At 42.7% G+C, this 27,909-nt stretch overlaps 1 protein-coding gene across 2 annotated transcripts in view; it reads right to left on the bottom strand.

Annotated features, from left to right (window-relative positions):
- Positions 1 to 27,909, bottom strand: part of LOC146833896 (carboxyl-terminal PDZ ligand of neuronal nitric oxide synthase protein-like) — a 1,023,200-nt gene that overhangs the window by 218,050 nt on the left and 777,241 nt on the right. For both annotated transcript variants that reach the window (XM_085601806.1, XM_085601805.1), the window contains exon 6: positions 18,791 to 18,932. In XM_085601806.1, the coding sequence (XP_085457932.1) occupies positions 18,791 to 18,932 (142 nt within the window). The remainder of the gene's footprint in view (positions 1 to 18,790; positions 18,933 to 27,909) is intronic.

The raw sequence follows: 27,909 nt of genomic DNA on the forward strand, positions 1-27,909 counted from the left end.
CTGGAATCACAAATGCAAAACAGGCACAAGGCATGTTCACACATGGTTTACGGCAGAGGACGTTCTCAGGCAGTGAAGGAATGCGGATTATGCAACCGAAAATGTAATTTTGCAAAGGTTTGTAGAAACCGTAAAAGGGTTAAGGGAAAGTATGTGGAACAGAGCTGTGTGAATGTTACTGAAAATTTAGAGAACATAGATTTGGTGGTGCAAGAAGGATAAAGTGAATCAAAGTGGTACCCATACCATACCATATATGGGTTTCACACAGAACACAAGAGCTGACCTTGCTGGTAGAGCTTGTGTCTAACTTGTGGTGGTACTGGCTGTACTATAGGAAAGCTTACACTGCTGCTGCCTAAAAATACAACCGCTGTGCTTTAGTGAGTCCTGCACTGCCACAGCTTGTTCTGGCCATCATTTGTGTTCGAGTTACTTTTTTTTGTGTGGAGTTTTAGATAGCGCAGACTTGACCAGAGGGTATCATAGCGCTTTACATGACCACCAGTTGCATTACAGACTCACACATTCAGATTACGTGATTTTCCCAGAATCACAGGATGTTGAGCGTCCCAGCGAAGAATCGAACCTGGTACCCCAACTTCGAGGTCGACCGCTCTAGTCGTTAGGCCCCTTCCTCTCCTACTTCCACTGCCATTCCTTGTGCTGTCCATCATTTGTGTTCGAGTTACTTCCACTGCCATCCCTTGTGCTGTCCATCATTTGTGTTCGAGTTACTTCCACTGCCATCCCTTGTGCTGTCCCATTCCTCGTGCTGACCATCATTTGTGATCGAGTTACTTCCACTGCCATTCCATGTGCTGTCCATCATTTGTGATCGAGTTACTTCCACTGCCATTCCATGTGCTGTCCATCATTTGTGATCGAGTTACTTCCACTGCCATCCCTTGTGCTGTCCATCATTTGTGATCGAGTTACTTCCACTGCCATCCCTTGTGCTGTCCATCATTTGTGTTCGAGTTACTTCCACTGCCATCCCTTGTGCTGTCCCATTCCTCGTGCTGACCATCATTTGTGATCGAGTTACTTCCACTGCCATTCCTCGTGCTGTCCATCATTTGTGATCGAGTTACTTCCACTGCCATTCCATGTGCTGTCCATCATTTGTGTTCGAGTTACTTCCACTGCCATTCCTTGTGCTGTCCATCATTTGTGTTCGAGTTACTTCCACTGCCATTCCTTGTGCTGTCCATCATTTGTGTTCGAGTTACTTCCACTGCCATTCCTCGTGCTGTCCATCATTTGTGATCGAGTTACTTCCACTGCCATTCCTTGTGCTGTCCATCATTTGTGTTCGAGTTACTTCCACTGCCATTCCTTGTGCTGTCCATCATTTGTGTTCGAGTTACTTCCACTGCCATTCCTCGTGCTGTCCATCATTTGTGATCGAGTTACTTCCACTGCCATTCCTCGTGCTGTCCATCATTTGTGATCGAGTTACTTCCACTGCCATTCCTTGTGCTGTCCATCATTTGTGATCGAGTTACTTCCACTGCCATTCCTTGTGCTGTCCATCATTTGTGTTCGAGTTACTTCCACTGCCATTCCTCGTGCTGTCCATCATTTGTGATCGAGTTACTTCCACTGCCATTCCTCGTGCTGTCCATCATTTGTGATCGAGTTACTTCCACTGCCATTCCTTGTGCTGTCCATCATTTGTGATCGAGTTACTTCCACTGCCATTCCTTGTGCTGTCCATCATTTGTGTTAGAGTTCCTGGGAATACTGTTTTCTTGCTCTACTTCCTCGGTGTCTGGCACTGCCACTACTCATGCTGACCATCATTTGTGTTAGTTATTTGCGCTGCTGTTCCCTTTGCTCTTCTTCCTCAGTGTGTTACGGTATCTTGCACTACCACTGCTTGTAACTGTGCTTAGTTTGTGTTCGAGTAAACTGCACTGTGCTAGCCAAAGCTGCACCTGGCCTTGCACTGCTATTCTCTCAGTTGCACTTGTCCTGTGGCGAGAGAGGTTTGCCAGGCATCTGTCAGACCCCCTCTGAGTCTAAGGGAAGTTGCTCAGCCAGTGCCTGAGCTCGATCTTATTTATATATTCAATAGCCTAAGCGAGCCAGTAATTCCTGTATTAACAACCTGTCTGGTTTATATATACTCAGTGACTTGTGCCGCAACCAGTCGCCTATTCTAAAGAAATGACGTAGCAACTCAACTGTAACAACTTATTACAGCCGAGTTCCCAGGTCACAGTGCCTGCTGCGGTAACCAGAAGCAGGGGGAAGGTCAGGTCAAGGAGCATAATTAAAACAGCTTTTTTTTAAACGAGAATGAAACCTTGCTTTTCTTTCTTCTGCTTTGTTTGTGTAGCTCTATAAGGACAAGCAGAAAGGAGATATTTGATGCAATAAGTTTATTTGTTCCACTCCTAGGTAATTATAAACATTTAGAATCTTGCTGCATGTTTTTAAACATTTCGATTCTATTATCTTTTTGCAACAAACACCTAACAGTCATGTTCCTTCATATGGTCAAGGAGCTTGCAATACTCTTATAATGTATGGCAGGGGGTACTTTATCATATATATATATATATATATATATATATATTCACACACACACATATTTACATTGAGTTAAAACACCCACTAAAAAAGGCATCTAGCATAAGTGCAATCACTTTCTAATCTGGGCTAAGAATGCTTGTGTGGTCTTTGAATGAGGATAGATTGCCCTGCTGCTGCCAATGCTGTCCCTGGTCTATGTATGAAGAGAAAGGAATGCTACTGGCCACGCTGCATAGATCAGTGTGGGGTGGGATCCTGTACTCCTGTTCACTGCACTGCTGCTGCCTATGCTGTATCTGCTCTGTGTGTAAGAGAACCTTACTATCTGTATAGTACATGTACCGCTTTCTGTGCACAGCTTTTCAATGTACAAATTTGGTAATATTAATGCTTTCCATCTTTTCGATAAGTTGAAATGCCCAAAGGCACTTAAGTAGTAGTAATGGTACCACAGTAGTTCGCACTCACCATTCCTGCTACAAGAGTGATTGGGCAATCTGCATTGCCCTGAATGATGTTGTGTGAGATAAATGCATGGGTGGAAGTTGAGTGACACTTAAACAACTTGTAGTTTGCATCCTCTATTAATCTTTCCACAGACCCCTCCCCCCAGTTCCCACGCCGCCACCGATTAAAACCAAAGGGAAACTGTGCAAGCGCAGACTCAATGAGCACAGAGCGAATCAATTGAAAACGGTGCGCTGCAAGACAGCCGCCAAAGAACGGCCATCAGGTCTGGAGAGACTGTCAAGAGAATTGAATGAGTTAGATGTGTTTAAGTGGCTTGGCTCTTCAAGCTGGAGGAGAGTGGAAAAGGACTTGCCCCATCAGAGATAGCTACATCTTCATACAAAAGGAATCACAATTCACAAACATCCTTCTCCGTGGCAAAGCAGGGTGCCCTCTCATGTTCAGCGCTCTCTTGCGCTCTAGCAAGGTTCACCTCTACAATTACCTATAAACACATACGCATTTGCAGTCACTGGTGCTAGATGGCGCTGTAGATTTTGATGATGCCACGGTGCGTCAATTCTGGAACAACCATTCCCTGTGCCGTGTTTACACTTCCCTGTGCAGTTTAACGAATCTTAAAAGCTGCCCTATGAACTGGTTGCACAAGACCTGCACCGCACCACAACGTATGTGACACAACAGGATGTGACACTGGCAACTAGTCAGAGTGTAACCTGGCTGTGCAATGACTGCAGCATGGTACTTTAATGAGGAACCACACAGGCGGAGTGAAAGTGCAGGCGAACCATAGCTCCCAAACCTAGAAAAGTGCGTATGCCTTGGCCCACAACCAGCCCTCTTGGATCCTTGGGAAACGTTGGTATGTACTAGACCGTGCACGGGTCTCTGCTAGTGCTGAGCAGGTCGGCACTGGTTCTCAAGTGGAATGCACTAGCTCTTAGAACTGGCCAGAACAAGTCCTAAATTTCTTTGCATTAGTCCTCTGTGCAAACTGGTTCTTTAAACAATATGGTAATCGATCCGTGTGCTTAAAGCAATGCACTAGACATATGATGGTCCTTATTCAGACGCAATAAACATGGTAGCAACAGTGTCTGCTAGGAATGCAAGAGCAAATCACCTGACAATCTGGTAATTAGCACCAAGTTGTTCCTGCCCCTAGGGATCACCAAGAAGCCGCAGCAGGAACAGATTTACTATCCTAGAGTTTTTTTTCAAACACTAGAAGATCAAGTGCATAGAGCCATCAGGTTCTACTCTATCATGGTGGTCAAACTACCAGAGTCTGTAAATGTGGATTTAAAATCAATCAAAGACATGAGTCATTCAATGTTGAAATCTGTGACTGTAGTTCATTTCTTTCCTAGCCACAGTGGCAATCACTGCAGGTACTCCTCAGCCTGAGTTCAGTAAAATAGTGCAGCAAATAACTTAAATAATATTGGAATATCTGAAGGATAATGTCAGTTTGTCGACTACATGTGCAGAAGTGTAGAAAGTATAGCCAGGTCTTTACTCACATGGGGGCTTAACAGATGTGATTGGTGCCGCTGAGGGAAGTCATTTCAATCTAGCGTTGACAAATCGTTGAGAACAAATCTTCATGAACAGGAAGATACGTGGCTCGATCAATGGCCAAGTATTCTGGTTTCCCAAGTATAACTACTCCTTGCAATTATTCGGGGTCAACTTACGACGCCTTCATTTTGCGACAATCACAATCCTACAGTTACGACTGCACTTCAACATGGAGGAGACAAAGTGTGCTCATCATGGGTAACACTAGAGGGGAACAAACTAGTAATCTGCCACTATCTACCCCTAAATGTGCAGTTCCTGGCCTCCTACCCTCCTGGGGAACAACTATAGCAGCACCCATGAATTGCATCGGTACTCATGGTTCTTCACACAGATTGTCCTACCACAAGGAAAATCAGAAGTAAAATATAATGCAGCCCATACATGGACAAGAAATAATTGAAGCCTTTGGGCTAGATATTTCTGGAGGTGATCTAGTGTATAATCCTGACAGGGTCTGCTGGATTGGTGTAATGTGCTACAGCCTTTTAACGTAGAGAATAGATAAAAATACATGTTCACACTAATCCCAAGAGTACGTTGCACCACAGACCATAATGATACCGACCATAAAACAACGAGGCCTTGAATGTAATGCAAACCAAATCAACAACTAAATGAGAGACATTGATAATGATGGATGCCAACATCCAAAATGCCACTCCCAAACATGTCCTTATTTTAAGAAACAATTCACAGATCGATCATATGGAACAACTAACTTCTGAGTTAAGAAATTACTTTGATCAAAGCGGACAAATGAGATGTGAGGTGTTGTAGGGTGTGGCTGTAGGGTTTAGAGTCTGCGTGTTGGAAGAGGGCCTCAATTAAGCACTGTTTTGTATCACATATAATGCTTCAGTTGCTTACATTGTGACCAAATCAAATCTTTTCGAGAAATACACACTTGAAACATATCTGTGGTATATTCTCATTGACACAAACAGTTGTATGAATCAAAAGTGAAAAATCAAGATTTTGAAAAAGTGCGCTTATTGAGAGGCGGCTGAAGTGGTAAATTGGGGTTTGATAAATAGTTGATAGCATGTTGGCATGATCCAACAAGTCATAGACTGACCGTGACTTGGTAGAGCATGCTATTGGACAGCCAGCAGTCATATGACCTTGCCACAAGGAGACTCAACAGCATGAGTCAGCTGTTGAAATGCATTAGTCATTTCAGAAAATTATGTTTTCAGAAGGCGGAAATCTGTCATGGTTGCCAAGCTATTTTTCTTAGCCCATACAAAAGACAACATGTTTCTTCATTGCTAATGGCCACTTAACTAATCACTGATGTCATGCCCCCTCTGCAGCTGAAAGACAACTTTCAAACTCCTTTTTTAAGAAGCGTAGGCAATGCCAATAGGTCTGGTTTTAAAGGAATGTTGTATGGTAATGTTTGTTTTTGCATTAGTCACCCCAGGTGGGACGGGTATGCCCAGACGTGGGTCCCGTGCTCTCCATGCCACTGGAATCAAGCTATCCTGGCTGATGAGGGGTGAAACCCTGAAACCAGACCTAGGACGATTGTTTCCAGGCCAGGGAGGACCTGGCCTGGCAGTTCGGGCTGGACTGTTCCCATTGGGCACAGGTTCAAGACTGATTTGCATATGGCTGGTTCCCAACTGGAATGGCATGGTGAGCAAAAAAACGATAGATTTAGGCTCAGATCTCTGCACTGGGGTGAATGTATGACATTGATCTGCATTCTGTCCATCAATTGTTTTTTTTTTGCATTTGTCACCCCGAGTGAGGCGTGTATGCCAGACGTGGGTCCCGTGCTCTCCATGCCACTTGAGTCAAGCTATCCTGGCTGATGAGGAGTGAAATCCCGAAACCAGTCCTAGGATGCATGTTTCCAGTCCAGGGAGGACCTGGCCTGGCAGTTCGGGCTGGACTGTTCCCATTGGGCACAGGATCAAGACTGATTTGCATTTGGCTGGGTTCAAACTGGGATGGCATGGTGAGCAAAAAACGATGGGATTCAGGCCCAGATCTATGTACTGGGGTGAATGTATGACATTGTTATGCATTCTGTCCATCACTTGTTGTTTTTGCATTTGTCACCCCGAGTGGGATGGGTATGTCCATCAATTGTTGTTTTTGCATATGGCATTACAAGTAAATAGCATTGGAATGGACATGTATTTGTGTGGAAGAAAATAACTGTAGAGTAATATTGATGTAGGTTAATAGGTAAGGTTACAGTTGCATTATCAAGCCAGACCTAAAATTCCATGTAGGTTAATGACTGCACTGCTCCCATCTGTGCTGTCAACAGAGAAAGACAAACAGCAGACTTTATCAAGTTATCTCAGACACTTGTACAGCATTACAATGTCATGCATGTGTCCCTGAAAGTTATATCTCAGCCAGCTGGATAAATGATCACAGCTGGTAGAGGGCAAGTATTTTTAGGTTGCGCCTGGGCAGCGCATGTGCTGCCGCGAGGCATGCAGTAGTAGAGTATGGCTTAGAAGCCCCACCCACTCTCCACCCATACTTTTTAATTGTCTTGTGTCATTGTCCTCCATAAACACTGGCTCCAGATTCAATATGAGGCTTGTTAGTCCCTCCTTGGTGCCGCCTTGTCGCCATTTGTAACCTACCACAACGACTGGACCTTTTACTTGTAGTGTTACACGGCCTGCCTTATCTTGGCTGTGAGCACTATTTTGTTTAATGATTTAATCCATGATGTGCTTTCCCTACAAGTCAGCATGCTGCTTGGCTGGTCTGCTTTAACTTTAGCGGCCCCCCGCTTCTTCATTTATTTAGTTTAGCAGCACGGTCCGCATTAACTTTAGCGGCCACCGCACTACAAAACCCTTGTTTTTTTAATAAATACAAGTGAAAATGCCCCATATGGTGCTTTCACTTTAATGGTGGCCACGCCCTTTTATTTAGAAGCTGCTCGCCGTATTCCACTTACAGAGAACCGTGTCCAAACAAAAGGGCGTGGTCAACATTAAAGTGTAATCTCCGCATGGGAATTTCACAATTAAATTATTTCTTTCTGGTAAAAACTCCCCACTTTCATTTTAAGAAACAGCATTGCCCTGGAACTGTTTACTCGCGACTCAACAGGGACAAGTTATTCAGCTGCACACATGACCAGTTGCTTTCAAAAGCAAAGATGGCAGATTCTGATGAGGTTTTGCGGCGGGCCTGTGGTCAGATCAGCGGATACAGCAGAATCCGTGGTGCCATCTGGCAGCTCCTCAGGTAAAGACAAGAGTCTCTGTTTTATGCCTATTATACATCCTTTGACGAATTCATGCTTTCGCATGCGCCACTCCCCCATGTCACTTGTGTCACCTTGCATGGTACAAACTAATAGAAAGAAAAAAGGTCCTGTATTGGTAATATGACAATGATTTTGGAATTGCCAGAGTTTAAATATTCAATAGCCAGAGCTAGTTAGCAAAGTAATATTTCAAAGCTTTAGATTGAGATTGTCAACTGCGAATTTTTTTGGAAAGCATACCATCTATTAGTTTATTTTAGTGTATTAGAATGCTAATTTGTTAAGTACTGTATAGGGATGTTTTGGAATTGTTCGTAATTTTTATGTTTTTTTCATACACAAAGCCATTCATATTTTTGCTCTCATCTTCATCGTTTAGCACTTGGCTGAAACCCTCACCAACATGTCCGCCTCGGTTACGCTTTTCATAGGTTACCAGTTTCCAGTATATTGGAAAGTGTATGCCCAAACCTAGAAGGTAGTTTGATAGCGGGAAGTCAGTAAAACGTTTTAGTAAATTATTGCTAAAGGTGGCAATGTATGTATGTATGTAATGGAGTAGGAGACTTTTTTTTGCTCCATTCTTGCTTCATTAACACAGTTTTCAACCCTTTGTGTGTCTATAGAAGGTGAGAGTGAGTGGTTTTCAACTGTGGTTCTATTGAATTTAATAGAGATGACTCGTTCGTTAAAGGGTGACGTTTTGAGGTGTTTCGGCAGGTCATCCTGTTGTAGTCTACGGGAGGCATTTAGCTTGGTTGGAAGGTAAAGGTAAGTTCAAGGTGGATGACACCTTCACATAAGGATGAGTTCAGAGGCATGTAAAAAGCTGCCAGACTTTCACTTTATGTAAGTGCGACATTTCAGTGTACGGTATTTACTATGTGTATACTCTGTTTATATTTGACATTGCCGACCGAAAGCTGGCAGCACTCGCATTGGTTAGCAACAGGAGATTTACTTACTAAGGTTAAAATTGCTCACATGATGCTTCGACACCGTAACTGTGTATTCTACTATGCTGTCTGAGACTGTATGACATTATGCCACGTATGCTTATGATATTGTATCATGTTTCGTTGTTTATTTGATTGGTTGTGTAAAATCAATAAAAAAACAGATATAAAAAAAAAAAAAAAAAATATTTGACATTGCCATTCCTTGTCTCAACAGGATTACTAATCGTAATGTACCATGATTCAAAGTGGATGCCAGTGAAAACAACGATAATAGGATAGTGGCATTAAATCACTTTAGAATCCTTTCTCCCTCCATAGTTGGCTGAGGGAATTAATTTATTGTACGGACAAGCCATTTTTAGATCGACCTGGGCTTCGCATGCGCTGCTGCTAAGCATTCTGTGGGCATAGCCTCACCTTTCATCACTTAGGGCAGCTGCCACTCTTCTTCCTAAAAAGCAGGGAGAATATAAACCGGCTTATTTCAGAGCTTTTAATGCTGCACTATGGTTGTTCTTTAAAGTTTCAGGCATAAAATCAAAGTTGTCATTCCGTATCAAATTCTGTATTTGTGAGTGTGTGAGCTACTGGCATTGTAAATGACAATACCTTTTATTTATGTGTTTTGAAAAGCTGCAAGCGGTGAGAAAACGCACACTTTGTACTTAGTCGTTGCTCTCTTACTGCCAGCCTCTAGTAAGCAAAGACTAGAAGTCCAAAGTGGGTGTTTACGCACCGCTTGCAGGTTTTCAAAATACAAATAAAAGGCCTTGCCATTTACAATGGCAATAAATAAAAGTCTTGCAAATGCGAGACCTATTGCATTGCAAATGCTTGTTTTCTGTGGAAGCGTGCAACTTTCGCCCAATCAAAATATGTACTCTGGGCTCCCAACATGTGGGTGGAGCCAAAGCGCCTCTCTAGTGACACTCACATAGTTGTCTGGCAACAGTTGCGCAGTCAAGCAAGACCATAAAAAGTTGAATTTGGAAGCTATGCACAAGTCATAGCTTTTAGAGCGGTAGACGAGTTTTCGTTTGAAATGGTGTTTCCAAGTTTGTTCAGTTGACCTTTAATGGAACTAATGTCTGAAGGAATATCGGATTAAATCCATTATGCACTTCTATCTGTTTCGCCATTTAATTTTTCTGTTGAGAAGATTCCCTTCCCCAGCATTAATCACATGCCTGCGTTGAGATGTCTTCCACTGCATCGTCTTCCCTTCCGCCAGGAAATGGTCAAGTATATTAACTTGTAATATAATTACATTTTCCGAATCAGTCATATTAAGAATCAGGGGCCCAAGAGGCTCAGTAATGTCTCGAGAGCAACAAGTCCCATTCCATAGCTTCCCTTTTCCACCTGTGGTCACAGGCATGTTAGCCTTGCATCGGTGGCATCTTCTATGAATGGTGGGTATAGCAACCTCAATGGATAGTGCGGTATTGTGAGACTGCATCTGTTAGAAAGAGGGAGCATGGTTTGGATGCTTGGAGAGGTCTTAATTGGGGCTTCAACCTCTCTGACAAGCCAGGAGTTGGTCCATGCTTCCAGTATTCCCCCTTCCGCAAAGGTGCCTGAGATTGCACAGTCAAAAGACTCAAGGTTTCCCAATCCAGGCTGGTACCTAAAAGTAGGTATGCAGGAAATATCACCCATGGAAAGGGTAGTTCACGTCTGGGCCGGACTGGCCGTAGTGGGCACCGGGCATTTTCCTGGTGGCCTGGAAGGGTGGCGGCCAGTTTTGGACCCGTGGGGGCCGCTTTCTTTCACTGGGGCCGGTTTTGCAGCAGTGCTATAGTATCAGCCCCCTGTAACAAAAACGGGAGCGGGATTTCTCACTAGCACCCCCATCAACACCTCATTTACCAATGACCTCCCTGAAATTAGGCTGCAGTCTTGATTGGTGTCGAACATTTGGATAGGTTCCTACTCAGTAGTCTGGAGTTTAGGGTTTTCTTCTACATGTTCCTGGAACATTTATATTAGGACTTTGTTTTTATTTATGCTTTGAGTTAATTTCACTAGGAGGGCAATCTTCCACAGTCTGTGAGGAAGGGCTGCTTAGACCAAGAGAGCTAAATACATGTGAGGGGATATAACATTTAATTGTGGGTAATCTTAGGTAGTTACTGTTGTTATTTTGTGTCTGTGGCTTCCTCAGTTGCTGTGACTTATTCATTTCACCAATGCTCTAAAATTGCCTTCCACATTTCACCTATACCTTTCAGGTGGACATTATTCTGTCAATCCCTCAAAGGCTGGGAAGAGCTCAGTTATGGGGTTCGGGCTGCACTACTTCAATACGTACTATGCACAATTTCTTGTATTTTTTTCTCTTCATCATATTAAGGATGCCTAACAGCTAGTTTGGGTGTTATCCATTGCTTTCAATATGTCTTCTAGTAACATTTTACCCATAGGCTATAGGTACAGAGATTAGTGCATACGTGTGCTCTTTCCAGTAAATGCAGCCTTTTGTTCATCAATTTGTCAACAAACTTGTCTGTGGGATTCATTTGTCTTTATACTGGTATAAAAGTTTGTCTCACGTTCTGTGCTTGAACTGGTTACCTAGTGGGGTGTCTGGTTTCCATAATTCGGTCTGTGTGCATTCATCCGGTAATTTTACAGTTGGTTTAAATCTATGTCCTTCATGGAACAAAGTGAATTTCGCAGATTAAGACCCTTCTGGGTCAGGATCCTTCCTCATACTGTCAGGTTATTACCTTCTTCAGGGCTACACTTTCTGTCAGGCAATTTATGTAAAATCTCATGTGGACCGAGTCCATGCCATATAAGTGCATATAGCCCTCCTGTGTTTCCTTCTTTTGATGGAGTTTTGAGCCTATCCTTAATTAGAACAACTAAAGGGGATGCTGTTCCTATTTATTTAACAATTTTATATAGCTCCAACTGCAATTCACACAGAACAAGAATATTTACATAATATAATGAAACAAGCCTTGCTTTTATAATAAAATAATAACCATGGGAGGGACAGTGGAGTGAAGAAAAAGATCTGTAAGGGTGGTTAACTCATATCCGATATGTACATTGTTTTGGACAAATTACCAATATTTGTGAACTTAATTGAGGAATAGGAGAAACAGGTGAGTTTTTAAACGCTTTCTAAAAGAGAGATGGGATGGCACAGTCCTCAGCTTTGTGGGTAGACCACACAATATTCTAGAGGTCACACCTAAAAATGATTTTTATAGGTAGGATTGTTTCGAATTTAGATGACTCAATGAGAAAAGAGTCCTCTCTCTTCAATCCTTGTAGTCACTCTGCGACAGTCAACATATTTAGTAGGCCTGTAGGGTTCTTCAAATGGATGGCTTATTAGGTCCGGAAGAATATTCTGAATTTGGAAATCGCTTTCTATGATAGGCAATGAAGGTCTTTCAATATAGGTATTAAGTGGTTGTATTTTTTCTTTGAGGTGAACCAGTTTTGAAGTGGAAGATTGCTTTTAACAGGGCATGGCTTGTTTCAGGTAGACTGGTGAGCAGGGCATTACTCGAGTCTAGCAGCTAAATCACTAGTGTATCAGCTGCAAATTTAACTTGTGGCTGAGTGACAGTTATTTTAATATGTTTCCTAGAGAGTGCAGGAAGGCTTTGCTGTTTCTGTTTTGATGAGGAGATGGCTACTCAGTCACGAGTTCACTTCAGGTGATAAGGTGGGTGAGAACCACTAAGTTTCAGTTCAGCCAGTAAAGTTGAGTGCAATTTGGTAAAGGACGGTGATACGCAAAGGAATTTGACTTTGAGGGTTGACTTTGAAAGGGCTTACATTTCCAGACATCTATGGTTGGACTCTAATGAGGTAGGATCATAATATGTGAATGTCTTCCAGAGATGATGTTAAGGAGATAGTTATGCAGCATCTACATATTGATAAATCTTCACTTTTGAGTTTGCAAAGGATGAACAGGGCAGTTCCATAATTATGTTAAATAATGTTGGAGCCTTGAACAGAAGCTCCTGGGACACCACATACCGTATGAGAGGCTTCAGATGTGTGTAAGCCCAACTTCACTAGTTTTATTTTTTTGTATGGGAATGGACGGAAGTAAACCAGTTTAGACAGCGACTTCTGAAACGTATTCTATGTTCAAGGACATGTAACTGCTTATACTGGTTGAAGGTGGCTGAGAGGTTTAAAAGGGCCTCCTTCATCCAGTATGCAATACTTGTCATTGAGAACTTTCAGAGTTGCTGGTTCTGTGCTGATACCTGCTCTGAAGCCAGGTTGGGAGTCAGCCAGACGTTTGCTGTCCTTGATGTACTTATATATCTGAAACGAGAAACACGGTTCAATTGTTTTCCATAACCAATATTGTTATGCTAGGTTTGGTTGGACCAAGGATCATCTGGGAGCTTGGTTTTTATTTTTCGTTCTCAGATTCTCTGCTACATTTTTGGCAGCAGACATTTTGGTGTTTCTTAGAAGGGTGGTCCCCTTTTATTAAATTCTCAACTTTTTTTTTTTTATATATAGCTTGAACCTGACCCGTAGGTATCAGAGTGCTTTACATGAGCTCCAGTTATGTTACACAAGGACACATTCAAGTTTTGTTAGGCACGGGGAGATTAAGTGATTTGCCCAGATTCACAGGATGCCGAATGTCATTGCCAAGACTCAAACCCGGCTCCCCAGATCTGAGATCGACCTCCCTAGCCCACATCCCATCTCCATGTACATTACTGTGGACCTTTGTTCTCTCTGATTGGATACATCCTCAAAGAGTAGGAGCAGTGAAAATAAAGACAAAAGAGGTACTATGAGCCTGAATACTTTCCAGTAATAATCTTTACACTAGTCTGGGTCTTCCTCATCACAGATCTCGTTCTCAAATCACGAGTTTTGTAAAACTATATATTCTTTCTTGGTTTGTTATAGGACATTGTGGTGGGAGAAGGAGCTTATGCACTACAGGAATGGAAGAAGCCATTCCCAACATACTTCTATTCTGGATATACAAAACTGTGTCATCATTGTAAACCTGAGTGGAAAGCACCTCCTAAGCCAGGGTTGAGCAAGACCAAGGGGCCAAAGGAGCTGCAGGCATGGAAGCTAGGATCTACTGCCGCTCTCTGCCCAAACATAAAACAGAAATCCGTTCACTTTTAGAGGAGACCACCCTAGATACCCTGTTTATCACAGAAAGCTGGCTTACAGATTGTTCCTCCCCTGATATAGTAATGGCCCTGCCGCCAGGTTACAAAATACTCAGACTGGACCGGATTGGGCAGGTAGTGGGTAGATTGGCAATTCTGATAAAAAACGAGTACAAATGTACCACTGAGGCCTTCCCTATCAAAGGGTGTGAATGCCTCCAATTTTCAATTGACGTATCACCCACATACACCTTCTCAGGGCTCTTAATTTACAGACCCCCGGGCCCATATGAAGAGTTCCTAGAAAGCTTACCCAACTCTCTCGCCAGCATACTATTAAAGAAATCCAACACCACCATAATTGGAGACCTAAATCTACACACTGAGGATCAGGACCTCCCCAGCGTCAAAAGGAGACTGCTAGACCTCGAGGGTCTACAACTCGCCCAGTTGGTAATGACTGCCACACACTCCAAGGGACACTTATTGGATTTAGTAATCTCTAACAACCCCAACATTAAAGTCGTACCTTCAATACCGGTCCCCTGGTCCGATCAGCACTTCAATTCCCTTCAAATTAGGAAAGAAAGGAAGAGAGCACCGTGCCCCCCCCCCCCCCCCCCCCCCACAGCCGAGACAAAGAAAAGGTTCTGGGCCAAGCTCAACACAGATGCATGGGGGAACATCCTAGCAGAAACAACTACACCTGATACTGAGACATCAGTAACAGTGAAGGAAGCATATTCCAGATGGGAAACCTGGATTACCCGATCTCTGGACAAAGTAGCTCGAAAGTTACCTCCAAACCAAATCCAGACCCAAGGCGGGGGGGTTGTTTAATCCGCAACTGCTAGCGTTAAAGAAAAACTGCAAAAAAATCGAAAGGGACTGGAGGAAAAACTATGACCAACAACTTAAAACCTGGTATAAGTCAGCCATCAGAAGCTACCACAACAGTATCAAAGACACGCAGGCTAAGTTCTTTGAGGAGAAAATCAGCTTGGCCCAAAACTCCTCAAGGGAACTGTTTGTGGTAGTCAAGGCTTTAACCACCCCAGCTCAGGATTCCCACCCAACAGAGACCTCAGAAGAGAGGTGCAATGACTTAGCCACCTACTTCCTATCTCAAGTAACGGGCATATATAGCTCTTTCAGGGCAAGTGGGGAATTAACCTCAAGGTGGGAAAAGGATCAGGAGGGAGCTCCCCCCTTAAAATCCATCACCAATCTCCCCCTAGTGGAGGCAAAAGAAGTAGAATCATTGATGGGTAAAGTGAACTCGGTTTCGCCTCTAGACCCTACCATGCCGCACAAACTCAAATCAGTCACACCTGCCATCCTTCCACCATTAATTAAGGTCATGAACCAGTCACTGGAGACGGGCATGGTCCCAGCGTCATGGAAGCATGCTATAATTAAACCCCTGCTAAAAAAAGCCAGAGCAGATCCAGCGCAACTAGGGAATTACCGTTCCATTTCCTTGCTGCCGTTTGTGGGTAAGCTATTGGAATATTATTGGAATTTATTTGCATAGCACGAGTATCTTCACATATGTGTTTTTGAGACATTATTTGTTTACTTGGGTGTGTTTTACTGTTCTCTAATTATTTATTTACACGACTTGCGATTATGTTGGGATCAAGATGGGGTCATGGGGTTTGGGTTACATGCGCAATGTTTTATGGGAAACCGAGGCATTAGTTGTTTTTGAAGGGAACAGAGGACACGGGTAATCACATGGTGTGTTCTAATTAGGAAATAGTTGCAAAAATGTGTGTATGAGTAGGCTTTTAATAACGGTCTCAATCGGCGGGAAGTTGATAACTCCCTGAAAGCGGAAAGTAAGATGCACACTGGCAACTGGTAGGCGCAGAAGGTAAAAGATCAGAGCGGTTTTTCTACGGATATGTTAGTTAAAGGGTGGGAGAAACGCTGTTGTACATATGGTTTTTTACTATTGATCATGTAAGCACATTTTGTCATTACGAGGGAAGAGGGATGTAGGTGGCTATTCAACGGGGTGATAGATTTGTTCTGTTTTATTTTTGCGTTGCATTATTTTAGTTGCACATGCTCAGTATGGTTGTTCATGCAGTTCTTTCTGTTTTATCTGTTTCAGTACCCCTGACGAAGAACCTAATCGGTTCGAAATGCATTGGGTTGTTGTACAAGTGCCATTTTGAAGGATTGTTAAAAGCACGTGTCTATGGTTTAAGCGAAATGCAGCAGTAGACATTTGAAAATGCATAATAAACATTCATATTGCATATCGCTGTCTCCCGATTGATAAAATATGTTTGAGAATATGGTCCATCGGCATTCATATACTTTCGGATTACTTTTGATTACTATGGAGTACCGGGTCATAACTGAGTTCATTTCTAGAGGAGAGTTTTCCTCATTCAGCAGTGCAGCAGTCGGGGGCGGGACAGCCGCTTCCTTTTGTTTTGTCATAAGCTATTGGAAAAGCACTTAGGACAATCCTGTGCACACATACAAAGCACGTCAACAGATTATTGTCTGAGTTCCTGGAAACAAACTACTTCTCCACTCCACCCAGGTGGGTTTCCGGGCGCAACACAGCACGGAGTCTGCTCTGTTGACGCTGGTGGAGGAACTCAGAATATCGTTTAATCAGGGAAGATTAGCTGTCTTACTCCTCTTGGACCGGAGTGCTGCTTTCCACACTGTGGACTACCACACTCTGCGAAGCAGACTCTCAGCCATCGAGGTACAAGGTCCCCCATACTACAGTGGCTGGCCTCGTTTTTGGAGGGAAGAACATTCGAAGTATTGGAAAACTCAACCCTCTCTAAAACTATGTCATTAACGTGTGGGGTGCCACAGGTTTCCTAATTGAGCCCCACGCTGTTTAATGTGTATATGAAGCCACTATCTAGGATTACCCAAGAGTTCGATATCTCCATGACGTCCAACGCTGACGGTACGCAGCTGGTGATCTCCATAGGCCCCATAACCAACGGGAACTTCGAGAGGTTAGCATCCTGCTTGGAAAAAGTCATGGAGTGGATGACCAACAGTTGCTTAAAACTGAATGGGGACAAAACGGAGTTAATGCTCCTCGGGAACAAGACAATTTTCAGGCCATCCATAAGCTAGCCTGACTGCTTGGACAGCCCACCCATGCCTAAAGAATCAATTAAGAACCTGGGTTTTGGCTAGAAAAGGACCTCTCTATGACAACGCAAGCCAAGAAAGTCGCAGCCACCTGTTTCAGACTACTTAGAAGTCTTCGGAAAATCCTAGAGCTGATCCCAATACAGCTCAGGAAGACAGTAGTCCACTCCTTGGTCACTTTGTGTCTGGACTTTGGAAACTCACTACTCCTAGGGGCGACGAAATATGTGACCCACAGACTTCAGTTGGTTCAGAAGGCTGCTGTGCAATGTCCCAGCTCAGGAGTTCGCAAAAAAGCACCTCAAAGGACTACATTGGCTCCCAGTGGAGGCCAGAGTCAAATTTAAGGCACTGGTCATAACGCATAGAGTTCTGCATAATAGGGGCCTTAGGAAAATCAGAAATCTGGTGTCCCTATATTTCCCAAATAGGAATCTGAGATCAAGCTCGGAGGGAATCCTAAAACCAACAAGTGCCAGAAAGGCGAGGTGGGGATCTTTCTCCCACCTGGCCCCCAAACTCTGGAACTGTCTACCATGGAAATATTGGACCCTGGACAAAGAATTGGAGTTTTGGAAAGCAATCAAAACGTGGCTGTTTATGCAATACCTCTAATCTCTGTCCAGCCTCAACGTGCACCCTGTCTCTTAGCACTGGGAAGTCCGAGGGCTGCTATGCGCGCTACAAGTCACAAATAATAATAGATGTGGAGCCATAGTAAATATGGAATTTATTCAAGCACAAGCACTCCATTGGGGGTGTGCGGACTGCACCAAAACAGCAGGTGAGAGTGAATGAGGGCCCTCACAGAATTTTGCTTGATGAGGGGCCCCCTAAAGCTTTGCATGTTTGATGGAAGCATTGCACAAAGCCACTTTTGCCTCCCATGGTCTTGTTGTCTTCTTTTCCACGAGTGAAGAAGACTTTTATAAGATATCCAGATCCAGTAAAGTCCCTTTATCTTAAGCTTATTAGATGCAGCATGTGTTTGGTTACACAATACCAATTCAACAATCTAAAGCAGTGGCAAGTTCAGGATTCAGTCATTGTTTCTGTTAATGTCAGCAGTTGAAGGTGGACTAACAAATTCTTGTAATTTACTTACATACACAGTTATTTTGCGTCATTTAGACAATGGTGGCTCCACCACTAAGGCGGAGGAGCATCGCCCCACTATTTGAGCAGTACAAAAATAAAATGATAATAACAAGACGCTATTATCATTTTATTTTTCTGTACAGGACTGGAGCCAGCAAGGGCGGGTCGGGGCTAAGCAAAGTGAGGAGTGGTTTTCACTCCCTAAGTACGCATGAATGATTGTCCGGCCCTCTTGGGCTGGCCAAACATTCATGCACACTTAGCATGTTCTCCCTCTAGCTGTGTTGCACAGCCGAATAGAGTACATGCCCAGGCTTCCAGGCCGTTCAGACCAATCGTGATGGGCTGTGAGAGTCAGCTTCCGGTGCTGCCAGTGCAGATGATGAGGGCAGAGGGGAGAGGATTGCGGGGGCGGCTGCGCCGCAGGGCGATAATTATTTTTTATACATTCCTCCCTGCCCCCCGCCCCACCGCCCCCGTTCCGAGTCAGCCGGCACTGCATCTAGAAAGGTTAGAACTGGAAGAAGTCCTCAGAAGGACACTATGTTCTACTTCCTGTGCTCTGTCTACCCAGCGTAGTTAACAGGATGTGGCGCACAAAGGAAACGCTCATCCAGCATGATTACCTGGAACCTCTGGCCCTTCGCTGTTCTTCTCGCTTTCCTCGTCCTCTTGGCCATCTGCATTCTGCTCTGTGTGCTGCAGGCTGAGTTTGTGGCACACTTCAAAGGCCTGGCCTACAGTCCTTACAACCCGCATGGCTTGGCTCTGGAAGAGAGAGAGAGGAACAGGATGTAACACTTAATCCCAAACCATAAAGGAACCTTGTCAAATTCGTTCATTGGGAAATAACTCCTAAACCTTGCAAGTATTTTAAAATATGCTACCATTTCTTGGGGAAGCAGTGAACCATTGATTCATTTGATCACTCACTCGTAGGTTTAAAATCTAATAGCACAGAACTGAAGTAAAATAGATATATGGAAGCAAGAGACTATGAAGAAGAGGGTGTTGATGATGGGACCTGATCTCACAACAAAAGGAAAAGAATAATGCATTTACTCCAGTCTCTCCCTTGCCTTTCTTCTTAACCAATGAGGCTTCCTCGCTAGGAGTACACAGTGCCTAGTGAATAGGTCCTATTTACAACATTATGTTACATAGAATGGATCTATCCTCTTAGGGAAGCAGACTGCTTTACATCGCACAGCGGGTGTATGAGCAAGGATGTGCATTATAACAAGAGGAATGCAGGGGTGCTTCATATGCATTGGAGGTTGCACAGGAGATACATAGCTCACACATTGGTGTGAGGAATTTCCTCTTCCGTACGTGGGGGTGATTGGTGTGGTGGAGGATGTTGCATTATCTGACAGATGATGTACTTAAAAAGGTAAAGTGTAGTAAATAAAAGGAGGTTGAATGCATGAGTGAAGAGAGATGATTCACAGTTTTTTTAATTTAATATGTTGTAGGTTACTCAACATTACAGAATCAGAAAAGTGTATACACATTACCCACCTCAATACATGTATATATTGCATACTTTGCCTGGAAGACACCATGTCAGCTTCTTTTATCCATGTTCATCTTTCCCAATGGTCGTCGATTCATTGGGGCTTGTGTTCGTACAAGTATTGCATTTCCATAATGCCTCCCCGCCCTGTTCAGTTCAAGAGAGGATTTATAGTTTTGAAAAAAGATAAGCAGTCATCTCAAAACTGCATTCCCAAATGTATAATTTTCCGGGCGTCTTCATAGCGTACATTGATAGTCTCTGAGGGCTGTGAATTGCCATAAATTGCCCCCGAGGATATGAGGAAGGCGTTCAAATCTTTGGGGTGAGAGGCCTTATGCAATGTTCTGAAAAGGATAATGTTCCAGCTGATAATAGTGGTGTAGCTATCCCTAGGCCTGAGTCCTTCCCCTCTGTTGTTTGTGCTGTAGCTGAAGCCATTGGCTTGTCATTGTGGGACCTCTAGCCCACAATGGAGCATCCAAAGTATAGCGTTGCACGCAGATATTGTATATTCATAACCCTTCTATTCACCTGTCGCCAGTGATGTATATAGTGAACAGATTTAGTCTTTTGTCTGGTCTAAGACTAATCTGGGGTAAAGTCCGTCTTTTCTCACAGAGACCAGATCTACTAGTGGTGCTGGGAGCAACGGACCCATCCCGCCTGGTTTCGACTAGAAGCATGTCTACGTATCTCAGGATCCAGGTCTGTCACTTGGTCGGGAACCTGCTAGGGGCAATATCATCAAGCCCATAGGCAAGCTATGTAATTCTATCCGGTTCTTTTAAATGTTGACTTTGTCAGTGATGGGCAGAGCAACTCTTGCCGAAATGATAATATCCCACATTGTATTTTGTCCTATTTTACCAATGCTGGTCTTCAAAGATTGTGCTCAACTTTGTGTGACCGGAGATATAGGACGCCCACATTATTTCAAAGTAAGCAAATGCAAACACAGGGCACAAAATGTTCAGTGTTTAGCATAGCTGCAACGCAGGATGCTCTCAAGATTGTGTCATTACCTTGGTTGCTAAGGAACCCAGGGACTGGCAGGGAGACATGGTAAGATAGGGCATGCAACAACCAACTCTACGCCAAGCAGAAAGCGTTAGGGACTTGGGCCAAGGGACTATTTTTCCTGGGCGAGCTCGATCAGCAATAGGAGGTAGAGATCAGCTTTAGATGTTAGGCAAGTTCAACCTAGATAAGACCAGACGAGGCAGCTCCTCCAGTATGTACGTTTTGGAAATCATTTGTTTCAGGGATGGTGGTGGGTTTATGTACAAAAAAATGAGGGAATGTTGATGCCTTTTTTAAGATTGCAAAATGAGTGCATTTCCAAAATATATTTCAAGCTGATAATTTTCATGTTGCTTTGGAACAACATATTGCTTGTGATACTCCGTTGATTCCAGAGACCACCTGCCACCGTGCTGTTATTTCAGGAATCGTGTGGAGTTATTTTTGCGTACAAATTCATAGTTTATGTTTATAAAAATCATAATTGTTATCGGACACGTGAGCATGTAAATTTGGTGCAACATTAGGAATTGCCTTCTGCCTAATCCTCGATGGTCTCTGTAATCTTAATAGAGAGATTACCACTGGAGCCTGTAAAACATGTCTGAATTAAGACATGCCTCCAGTATCAGGAATGAGGTTGTGAGATATGGAAACTTCTTATTTTCATATCCTTCCCAAGCGTAGTGTAATGCTGATCATGTCCTCCAGCAAATCCTTTAGGCAAATTGTACAGATTAATGCACTGTTTCCTTCCATTTCTTTCAAACCTTTGGTTTTGGGCAGGCGCCGATCTCCAACCACCTCTGAGGAGCATCAAACTTGTTTTCCAGACCATGAAAATATTGGAATATGTATTGTATGTTATGGAGATCAAAGACCTTTCAGTGCTGGAAATTTGCATTCACCAATCCGTTTTGACTTGCCCTGTGTTTTTCCTCAAGTGGATTCAATATTTACAATGCTAATGGAAGGGTCCGCATTTTAGTCAAGAAAGAAATGATACATGTTGCTTGGAGGAAACACGGCCCGGTGATAAAACTATTTGTGTTGAAACGGGCACTGAATGCCAAGACAGATAAGAGGAAACTTGCTTTTGGTGACTGTTTGGGCTACAGACACAGAGCAATAACCCACAGTCCTTTTTAAGGAAATGTGAAGCCAGTGTGGGAATTGCTATGATTGAGCGATACACCACAGGGCGACAGCACAGCAACGGTACATCTCCGCACAGCACTTCCTTGACGCGCATTAGAGGGAACGTACTCATTCCACTATGTAACTACAGAAAGACTCCAGAGGGCTTTTACTTCCACCTGTCTAGATACCTTATTGACCAAGGTAAACAGACCCCATTTGGATTAGATACAAAAGGTGCATAGTCCTGAATAAGACCTCCAAAACTAGGACCCAACAGGGAGGCTGAAACACACCTTGTCAACATAATTTGATGAGCAGCAAGGTGTAAAAGGTTAAAACAATTTTCTTTGGGAGGGGATCACTCATAGGAAATAGATTACAATACGTTTGTGACTATATTCGGTGTGTGAATATTACCGATAGGTGATATAGATGGACTACAAAAGTCTTTTGAATGTTTTCAACATGATTTTTTTGCTAATACAATATTATTTTGGGTACCATGTAATCGAGCTCTATCAAAATCAGTTAATTAATTCTGGGTTTGAAAAGCAAAGATTTATTCAAATAATTATATTACAAATACATTCTACAGGCACTAGAATCAAATCCACGTGCTTGTCAATACAAGAAATCATCACTGATTTCTGGCAGACCGAGGGATCTTTTCAAAATATGCCATTACAAGCGATGCAGGTTAAAGGGACATTGGTCTCCAGGTCTCTGCTGTATATCTAGAAAGATCTGTTATTAGAATCGTGTCTAATTTCAAACGTGTAATACATTCTGATGCATCATCTAAGAACCAAAATGTGCGACAGCTCAAGAAGACAGCCACGGTTTATTTTATGGAATGTACAAATCGCTGTTTGATTGGATTGTTGAGAGCTTATTGTTACTTCAATCACCTTACTCCTTTGTGTAGTGCACTGAAGCCCATTTGGCCTTGCCTGTGCTATACAAATGCACAAGAGTAAAATAAATTTAATAAAACAGAGAAACCTAGCCCCAGTCCCATCTCCTTTCCAAATTAAACAGATACAATGTTGCACACAGAAGGACAAACGTGTGCACACAATGCTCGCGCTTTCAGGTAAGCCTCTTTGATTCTGTCAAGTATATGCTTGTGTTTTCCTTTCTGGACTGTAGCTTTCCTTCATCAATGCTAGGAGATATCCTGGGTCGATCTCCAAGCAGAACCAGATTTGCTGCACCAGACCAAGGCCCAGAAGTAAAACTTAATTTACCTGAATCATGTGGTCTCAAACACTTCTGCAGAGCTTTAGACTTGCTAGCTGTGCTTGTTTGGGGCATTGGGAGTGGTGTTACAACATTTACAAGGGCTAAATTTAGATCCAGTGTGGTCTAGTGAAAATCTCCTATGGCATTCTTCTGGCCTCCACTAGGGGCAGTCAAGAAGCAAAACTACTATGGCATTCTTCTGGACTCCACTAGGGGCAGTCAAGAAGCAAAACTCCTATGACATTCTTCTGGACTCCACTAGGGGCAGTCAAGAAGCAAAACTCCTATGACATTCTTCTAGACTCCACTAGGGGCGGTCAAAAGCAAAACTCCTATGACATTCTTCTGGACTCCACTAGGGGTAGTCAAGAAGCAAAACTTCCATGACATTCCTCTGGACTCCACTAGGGGCAGTCAAGAAGCATTCCACTCTTCAGGATGGCATGGGGGGCCCACGCACTCTCTCGGGGACGCCTTTGGCACATTGCAGTTGTGCCTGTACATAAACCCAGCGATGCATAGAACCTGAGCGCTGACAGATCTTTAGTAACAGCGGAATACCTCACTATGTGCTTCTATCTGAGGTTTAACTGCACATCAAACTGCATCAGCTTACCTTTAATACCCCAGCAGCCTGTCATGCTGTCAGTTTATTAAGCTGAGAATAACTGCTTGTATCCCCAGGGCGCCTTAGCAGGCCTGCATCGCCAACAGAAAATCCCTCAGGACCTTTCCGGGATTTATATTTGCAGCATGAATTTTCAACCAAGGACAGTTTTTATGCTCTGATCCGCCAAATATACTGCCTTTTCACAATCAACATATACTGGAGAGAATTATTAGCTTGTTTTGATAGGTGTTCAGTCAGACGTGGACGCCACAGCATGTGCAAGTTTAACTAACACTGTCAATACATAAATGCAAAATTACCAGTTTGCTACTAAATTGCAGTTTCTTTTCTAAGACCTGACCAGTTAATTAGGTGGCATGTAACTGATTACACTGCATGCTCGTCAAGTATTTTCTCAGGACGGGCATAACAGAGAGACGTCAACATTGCAACCTATAGGAATTGGATACACAATATTGGTTTTTCATATTTACTTTAATTCGTTTACTTCCCTGGCTTCGATGCAACGTTTTGCTTTTGTTTTTGACAAGTAAATTAAATTACATAAACACTGCAGTTTACACAGAATCTGTAGTAATATGTCTTTGTTTTTCCTGGTTTCACTTTCCACCTGATAATGCAAGCAAGCACAACGCCTTGCATATCTGCAGTGCGAATTTTCATTGTTTAAGAAAAAAATTCTAAATCTAAAAAAAAATTTTTGCTAGGTAATAGCGACGTATTTCCCAGCAACAGAAATAATCAATATTTTACTGCAAGCCAACTAAATTAAGTTAACCACCAATTATGGAATGTCACCATGCCATTTCGAGTCTCAAAACAAATCTTTATTCGGCAAACAGCCAAAAAGACATAAAACACAAGAAATAAAAGCAATTCACCCCATAAAACTATTAAAATGCGCAGTGCAAATCACATAGGATAACTGCGTAAAAACATAGGTCTCTGTAAATATCATACAGACAGCAGTGCACTGGGATTCATAAATAAAACATTCCACACCTTAGAACATCTAAAAGAAATAACATGGAGACAGAATCAGCATCAAAAAGAAGTTAGTTCATACCTTATTCTAATCCTTACGGCCTGTCTAATAAAATTTAACACTGCTAGGCAAGTTTTTAAAGTACCTAATTTCTGTAGAAACACCAGGTCTTTCTGATGGGTTCCCAAACGTGATCTTTGTAAAACAGGAACCATGCCTAGGATCCTTCTGTAGGGGACAGAACAATATATGGCAGGGGAAAGGGGACCTTAAAATGTATCAAACTCAGTCTAAAATATGTCAAGGAACATCGTTGGATGGGGTTGAGGAACCAAGAGGGATGCGGTTTCATGCTGTTGCAGGTTAATACCAACACGTATCTATCAAATGAAACCAGAGACTGGACCCTCCGCTACCTCAAATCTGTACAGTGGTTTTAGAAACACTTCTTAACTATTTTTTTTACTTCCAATGGATATCATACGAGGGTTATCAAAGATTTCAGCAAATCCTATGGCCTCAAAGGTATTCTCAAGATATAATAACCATGGGATCTGTGCCACCCCATGCAGTGCTAAGCAGTCAAAAACATTAGACCTCACCAAATCCACCTCCGGGTTTCCCCAGATCTTTAGCCACAGCAAAAGAGGGGAAAGACTCATCAGGGCCAGGCGCTTATCCGAGGGCACATTTCCTAATAGCGTTGACTACTTCCTTAGCTTCAATTATCAAACAGGATTGTGAACATGGCACAGGGCTAGTAAAATTGTTGGCTGAAAGGGTGGATGAAGAGTAATTCAGCCCAGGTTCAAATCTTTGTGAGAAGTGGGCCACCCATAGATCAGCTGGGATAATTACTTCCACCCGCGGGGCATCATGCTCAGCAAAGAACGGATGGTTAATTATCTCCCAGAATGAGTTATTGTCTCTCAGCCTTGCTGCTTCTGCAAGACCCTCCCAGGCTTTCTCTTGTGTATCCCTCTTTATTTTTTTATTCATACCGAGTCAATAATTTTCTGACTACATTTTGCCTTACACAACTCCTACTTCTCAACATATTCTGGAATGGACAATCCTTAAAGGCCACTACAAGCATTATAACAAAAACAAATTCACAATTGGTGCAGCTTGTCAATATCACTGGAAAATTTGGCACAGAATTTCATGACATTTCTAAAATACAGATATAATCCATTGAAGATACCAGGCAGATTGATAGTAAGGAGAGCAAGATAGGATCACCCGCTCTGACTACGACGGGGATGGACTAATGACCTAAACTTCAAAAGGTCTTAGGTAATATCATCACGCATTCTGCGAATCAACACATTGCTCGGAATGAAAAAAGGTGCAGTCAACAGAATTTATCTGGGAAAAGTATACTATAATTAATTCCCCATTGACAAAAATCTTTTAATCACAAGCTTGATGGATGCCAAGAAATTACTAGCGGACATTAACGATGAGATAAGTCCTTAAAAAATATACCTTTGGTAAAAAAATACAGAAACTTAGAAGATATTCATTCACATAATAAAGAAGGGACAAGACTTGTCAGAAGATTATTGTGTCTGTTCTAGACTCCTCAGCACAATTTTAGTATCCCTTACTACCTTTTCCAGCACATCAAGTAGCAGCTAATATCCAAACTAATCAGACCTCGAGAATCTTGGACACTCTTTGGGGGTCACACATAATTTGTCAATACTCTTGGATTCATGCAACACTTGCTGCTTTCAATTGCAAGACTCATCTCCATTTTAAATAAAGGTCCATCATTTGTTCCATCCACCCAGATTTATTTCTGCACTTACTGTGGAGATGACAAAGAATTGATCAAAATTATATTGCAGACATGTTTTAAGAATAGTGAGACTGAAGATCTAGACCATGTCACAAGCGTCATGCCCTATTCCACTTTTACTTCAACAATATGGTCAGTTGGTTAGGAAGTATAGATTTCCGAGAAGTTGGTTCTTTAAGACCTTGAGATATTACAAACAAACAGCAATTTTGTGCATTTCAATTTAACACCCAAGAATTTGATTTCCTATATTAATTGGGTCTGAAATTATCCATCAATATCAAGTATTTAGACGGAGATAGATCTTTGATACAAAGTCTAATGAGAAAAATAATGCTTTACTCTTAGTCTCTGAGCACTGCCTTACAATTCCCGGACCTTAATACCTTAATTATTTCACTAGTTAAAGGAATGCATTAAAACTGAATGTTAACACCGAACATCATTCAAAATCAAATTTACAAAGCGATCACTGTATGGACCTACACCCGTCAAATCGCCCAGAGTGTGGGGACAGACTCTACAGTTTCCATTATTAAACCGTCTGTACACTTCTAACTTTTTCGTTCTGAAGCATATTGATACCTTTGCTGGTATACGGGGTTGTAGGAAGAATTTGATTAAAATGTAAAGAACTCACTAAAATTAATTCACCCAAAACTGGAAGCACCGCGGGTGGACTACTGCAGCATCTTGACGTGTGTACATGACCAGTGCAAGGATTTTCACCTCTTCATTCCAAATTCTATTTTGTCTCTGGACTTCTCCAAATACACAGGAAAAATACAAAATTTGTGGGCATTTTCTAATACATGAAGTTACCACTGTATGGCATTGGAAGGCTTTAACTCATGTTACGTCAGCACTGCTCCTGCATATGCATAGTGTCATATTGCAGAACTGCTGAACCTCTGTTTTTTGGCAAGGACTGGACTCTAAGGTCTGTCGATTCCTCTTCTTGATTGATCGAATGAAGGGGGACTCCTTCCAGCAGCCATGGAGCCCTTCTGCACAGATCAGTACAGGTGAAAGGTCTCAAGTGTCTCCTTAAGAGGGTCCCCAATAGAAGAGAAAAACCCCTCAAAGTGTCTCCTTTGCAATCTTTTATCCCATGTTTGAAAATGAAGATTAATACTGGAACGATAGCAAGGTACCAAACTCGCCCTGCATCAGGTAAGAGGTGAGAGCCCAGATATAAGTATCTATATTCATTAGGAGCTCCAACGGATAAGAGCAAAAATCAGGGCCAAAATAGTAGCAAAATGGGGAGAGAATGCAAATAAAAAGATTCTCCATCTTGGATTGAGAACCGCTGTTAGCACTCAATGGATAGACCATTTTGGAAAAGGCAGGTAATGCTTAGCCACACTGCTTTCCCCAAAACTCAAGGTTTTTGTTTGGCAC

The sequence above is a fragment of the Triturus cristatus genome, chromosome 4_2 (genome assembly GCF_964204655.1).
Source record: "Triturus cristatus chromosome 4_2, aTriCri1.1, whole genome shotgun sequence".
NCBI classification, from domain to species: Eukaryota; Metazoa; Chordata; class Amphibia; order Caudata; family Salamandridae; genus Triturus; species Triturus cristatus.